General features: G+C 37.7%; 1 protein-coding gene across 1 annotated transcript; it reads right to left on the minus strand.

Moving 5' to 3' along the window:
* On the minus strand, positions 1-744 carry LOC106762143 (ATP synthase gamma chain, chloroplastic-like). The gene has a single exon (XM_014645886.1). It carries the CDS (start codon positions 742-744, stop codon positions 1-3), a length of 744 nt encoding a protein of 247 aa, XP_014501372.1.
* Between the last annotated feature and the right edge of the window lie 5,327 nt (positions 745-6,071).

The following is a 6,071-nucleotide window of genomic DNA, read 5'->3' on the forward strand; positions in this document are numbered from 1 at the left end:
CTATCCCAGAGGCAGCAAAGTCTGAACCACAGGTTCAAACCTAACCAGTGAAACAAACCTAGTGTACACAACAAACAATGAGAAAACATCATTAGCACCAGTACCATGGACTTCATTATGCTTGCAGAAATATTTAAGATGCTCAAGTGTGCAGTAACCAAGCATTTGACCAAGCAATAAGAACAACCAATTAATCTCCTTTTTGTTTCGTGTAATTACAGGTCTGGTGCTTCTTTCTCGTTCACAAAGGGGGCATTTTGGGCGCATTGGACTCATCCAAACCCGTGGAGCTCTTTTATGCCACTTACTCTTCTCTTTCCTTAAGAATTCGCATAACCAATGAGAAAACATCATCAACAATGACCTGAGCCTCCTTTGTTGAAATCGCCATTTTATTACCCATTTGTTGAAACTGCCGCAGAGGTCGTAGTCGCCGGTGAAAACGACGAGGGCGACGGTCTTGACGGGTCTGGCATCAGTGAGGGGGGTGGAAACATCATCGCTTTTTAGGCGCTGGGTGACGTCGTTCAACATTTCTGCGAGGTTTGAGGCGAAGAGGCGGTCGTTGACGACAACCTCCTGAGCGCGACGAACCGTAGCAGCGGCGACAAGCTTCATAGCTTCAGTGATCTTTTGCGTGGTCTGGACGGTGTGGATTCGTTGGCGGAGCTCGCGGATGCCGCAGCGAAACAGAGGGAGGGTGAGGCTAACAGGAGAGAAGTTGGATTTTGAGAGGGAAAACATGAAATAGGAAAGTGAGAGGTGAGCCACCTTCTTCCTCCGACCAATAGTTGCTTCTGGATTCCACAACCTCACTTTCTGATCAAATCCCCAAATTCTGATTAAAAAACCCTAATTTTTAATTTTTTATTATTTATAAACACATGATTTATTCTTTGAGTGCCACGTTGACTAATGTACTCCACCTCATTGCCATGACACATATCTCACTGACAGATCACTTAACATTTAACACTGTTAACACCTACTTAACGGAATGGACCTATTAAAAGCAAAATCAGTAGAGCCGTCAAAATGGGTCACAACCCGCGAGCCAACCCGGCCCGTCACGGATTCGGGCCGGGTTTGGTTTGAAAAGTACAACCCACTTATATGCGGGTCAGATTTCAACCCGGCTCATTTAGACCTGGCTCATGTGGGTTGAACCCGTGGTGAGCCGAGTTGGCCCACCAACCCACCTACCTAATTTTATTTTTTTAATTTATTATTTTATTTATGAAACCCTAAAAAATAAAATACTTTCTTCACACACTGTGTATACCAAAAAAGTAACCTCTGCTCTCACAAATCACTCTCACGGTACTTACTCTCATTTGACGGTGCTCTTATCCTCACTTCACTGAAATTCTTCAAGGAGTAGGTAAAACACCCTTTCTTTTTTCTTTTCTTTTCTCCACATTTTTGTTTTCTCACTTCTCTTTCTTCTTTTTTTTTTCAANAACCCTATAATGACAAAAATAGGGGTTTGCGAATTTGTTTTTTGTTCTAGGGGATTTGAAGACATGGAATGATTGTTTCATGTTCTGACATGCTTGTATNAGATTTTGTTCATTTTATTTAAACAATTTGAGTATACATTATTTGAACAAGCTCTTTTTGATATCTTTGAATTTGAGAAATTATGTTACAGATTAAACTATTAATTTTTTTGTTGATGTTGTTGAGTACTGATTCTCTGTTTTTTTTTATTAATATTTTTTTATTGATTGTCTGAATTGTTCTAGTATTAGGAAAATCTTTATTAGTGAATTTGGAGACAACAAAAACAAGGGTCAAGGGTTACAACAAGAACAAAAAATCATGAATATAAGAAACTTATTTGTATGATTTTTGTGTTTGTTTTTGAATGACATTTGGATTATATTTTACTTTTTATTATTATTTTAAAGTGTCTTTAACATAATTTTTTAGGAGTGAAAATTGTTTAAATTTAAATTACAGAAAGTTTGTATTTTTTTTATTTTAAAAAAAATGTAATTAAATGAGCTAGTGAGCCAACCCGTTTACCCACCAACCCGTGGTGGGTCGGGCAGGGTTCAAGTTTTTCTGGCTCGCTAATAAATGAGCTGGGTTGGGTTGGCTCACTAAGTGACCAACCCGTGGTGGGCCGGGTCGGGTCGAGCCGGGTTACCCGTTTTGACAGCTCTAAAAATCAGTAACCTAATGACCAAATTACATCACTTTTAAAAGCGGGTATCAAACGGAAATTCAGCCCCCAACATGGGACTAAAGAGGTAATTAAGCCTAAAATAAAATAGATTGTACAAAACTATACCAAAAGTCATTGACAATACACTACGTAAGGTATGAAAAAACATATTTTATCCAAATTATTAGTTTATTTAATATTTAGTTATAAGATAACACCAAAATTTACAACGTAAGATTAGTTTTAGTATGATAGAGATATGATTTGAATGACGTAAAATAATTAACGTTAAGTGGGGAAGAGACGACAGAGTTGCCTTAAAGTTCAGCGTGTTCATACGCAAACAGTTAATAGATAATCATTCTCTCTTTTTGTAGAACTTTGGATATACGTTATCGTTTTACACAATGCGATGACCAATTTTCCAAGTGCTTCTTTTTTATGTTTCTAAGTCTTTTGGTGTTAAAGTGATACATATGACTAATGTTTTTGTTTTCTTCCAACAAAGTTATGACTTAGTGACAGAGATTCCACTTTACAAAATTTAAAGCATTAACCCACTTTCCCTTAAACAATTTTATGGTCAAGGCTTTTCACCATCTCACCACTTCACTTTTTAAGTAAAATAAAATAAAATAATAATAATAATAATAATATAATAATAATAATAAATAATAATAATAATAATAATAATAATAATAATAATAATAATAATAATAATAAGCAACTACTGTTATCATATCATAAATCAAACTCATCCTCAAATATATAAACACAGCACAACTTTCAATGTCTAATTTATAATTTTTATGAATCGGTTAAATATAAAAAGTTAATTACTAGTTTTTTTATAAAATTATTAGCTAGAAAGTGAATTTTAAGTCTAACTCAACCCTACAAAACCGGCTTTGTATTTCACTAGGATAGGCTCTGACACTAGTGCAGCGAGGGGCTTTTACCGCGGTTATTTTTCACTATACGTCGCGGTTTACGAACCGCGGCATATTCAGCCGCAGTAGTAAATCAGAGACTTTAGGCCGCAGTTATAACCGCGGTATATACGTTGGGGAATATGCCGCGGTTGTCCAAGGAACCGCGGCCTAAATCCATTTTTTTTTTAAAAAAAATGTCCAGTATATGTCGCGGTTCAACGTGTGAAGGTAAGGGTCGTGGTGTGAGGATTCAACGTGTGACTAGAGAAGAAGTTGATTAAGCTCATTTGTACATCTTAAACAACACTAATGATGTTATTCCTTACATTTCTGAACACGTTAATGAAATAAAGGCAATACACCCAAGAATAAGTGAAAAATGACAGCTTAATGAACATGTCAAAACCTTCTTACCATGGTTTAAGAAAAAGATTTATGCGACTCCAAATGTTTCTGAAACTCTATTGAGGCTATCTCGGGGGCCGAACACAAATGTCATTAAATATGGTGGGTACTATATTAATAATATCTCTTTTCAGACAAAGGAAGAAGATGATAAAAGTAGAGTTCAAAATAGTGGGGTTACACTAAAAGCTGAGTCAGTGCACTTCTGTAGTTCTAAAGACAAAAATCCAATCACTGCATCAATTAGTTATTTTGGAGTAATACAAGAAATATGGGAGGTGGATTATGTCAGGTTTAGAGTCCCTGTTTTCAAATGTAAATGGGTTGATATAAATTCTGGAATCATTATAGATGGCTCTGTTTTCACATTGGTAGATCTGACAAAGATGAGTTTCATTGATGAACCATTTATTATGGCAAGTCAAGTAAGGCAAATATTCTATGTCAGCGATCCTGCGAATGAAAAATGGTCAGTGGTTTTGGAAGGGAAAAACATGCACGGTTTTGATGATGAACAATCTCTTGATATTCTTGAGACAACATGTAGCACATCAAGACCCATTGAAGACTCTGTTGATGATGTTGCCGATGACATACATGCAATTCTTAGTGATCATGATGAAGGGTTCTGGGAGAAAACAATATCTTAATAAGTAACGTCTTCATGTTTGTTTAGACTTTATATGACATTTTTATTTTGATGAATATTTCAATTTCAATTCATAATAACCTTGTATATATTTTTCAGGTATGTCGACCTCAGACTCAAGATCAGCACACAACAGACGTACACGAGGAGCGACACGTTTGCCAGAAGCGGCCGGACAGGTTCCTGGGCAGAGGATACATGTTCAGCTTGACCCAAGAACCGGTGTGGCATCAGGGCCAAATGCTGATAGATTTAGAAGTCATTTGGGTAAGATAGCCAAAACCTATGTTTCTATCCTTCATCCAACTTGGGATCACGTCCTAGAGGTGGAGAAGAACCTCTTATGGCAAGATGTTCAGGTATACTTACTTAAAACAAATTTGATGTATTCATTTCTTTGATCTTATTATGTTATTAACATTTTTCTTGTTTTAAACAGCTAAAATATGATATTCCAGACACAGTTCAGATGAGGAGGAAAATCTTAATGCAAATATGTAAGATGTGAAGAGATTTCAAGACAAGGCTAACACGTCTGTATGTATTTGGAGATAGACAACGTGAGAATCCATCTAAGGAGTATTCATTCACAGAAGAAGAATGGATGCAGTTTCGTAAATCTAGAGAGACTGAGGAATGAAAGGTATTTATCTTAACCAACAACGTCTTCAAAGCAATTTTTATTATTATATAGTTTTGCATAAAAATTGTTTTACAGGGTAAAAGGTTAGCCGCCCAAGAAAGGAAAAGGCTAAATGATGCACCACACATGTTATCACGAGGTGGTTATGCGAAACTGGAGGAGAACCTTAGGAAGAGTGGAGCGGATGAGTTGGGGCTTGAGTCCCCGGACCTAGCTCCTCCACCTACAAGGTACGAGATGTGGAAGGCTGCTCGGACGAAATCAGATGGGAACATGAAATCTGCCTCAGTCGTATTGATCTCACAAAGAATTGAAAGTTGAAATTGTAAACATTGTTTGATTATGTATTTATCATATCTTGCAATTTAAGTAACGTAACATTTTTAATGTGCAGGATGAGTTGGTTGAGCAGCAGACACAGGGAACATTTACTCCCTAAGGTAGGGAGGACATATTAACAACGACCATTGGAAAACCAGAGCACCCAGGACGTGTACGTGCAGTTCCTGGGTCCATTGGTCTTCGTGAGTACTTTGGCCCTGTACAAAAAACAACTCAATCAACGAATCAGGAGGCACTGAGGCAGATGGATCTTCAGTGGGAAGAAAGATTTCGTCAAATGAAGGAGCGATTCAATGAGCAGCTACAAAAACAAAAACAAATACAAAGAGCGTTTGAAGAGAAGCTGCAATCCATGACGCAGGGCACCCTGGGTGTATCTCCATCGAAACTCCCACACCCCCTCCTGCTAGCACCAAAGGATCCTGATCTGCTATTGAACCTACTGACTATAGTGGTCAGTATGACTTGTTGGTTGAAGGGGATCCCGCACGCATTGTGGCTGTTGGACGAGTAGTTGAGGGAGGAGACATTATTCATGGTGTTCCCATACCACCCCAGCACGTGCGTGTCATGATTGACGAGCTTCGGGTACCCACTCCAGAAGTTCAATTTGTGGGAGAGGCCGTAGGAAGTTTTTTAGCTTGGCCTAGAGCATTGATTGTCACACACATTGGTACACAACGGGTATAATATTAGTTTGATTGGCTATTTTATATTATAATTTCAAAATATTTGTTCATAACTTTGAAAATGTTATCTTCAATTCACACGTCCTCAAAAGCAGCCGATGAATGAGGTACCAATACCTGAATATGATGATGGTGTTGATGGTGATGACATGGCTGAAGCGGAGGATGATCCCATAGCAAAACTAATGTCATGAATTCCCAGGTTCACCAAAAGATCAGTACAAATATACTGGGATTTAAG

Source organism: Vigna radiata, chromosome 1, assembly GCF_000741045.1.
Source record: "Vigna radiata var. radiata cultivar VC1973A chromosome 1, Vradiata_ver6, whole genome shotgun sequence".
NCBI classification, from domain to species: domain Eukaryota; kingdom Viridiplantae; phylum Streptophyta; class Magnoliopsida; order Fabales; family Fabaceae; genus Vigna; species Vigna radiata.

Bases quoted from the DNA above. Each gene is read 5' to 3' on its own strand.
- LOC106762143 (XM_014645886.1), bottom strand. From the start codon at position 744: ATGTTTTCCCTCTCAAAATCCAACTTCTCTCCTGTTAGCCTCACCCTC.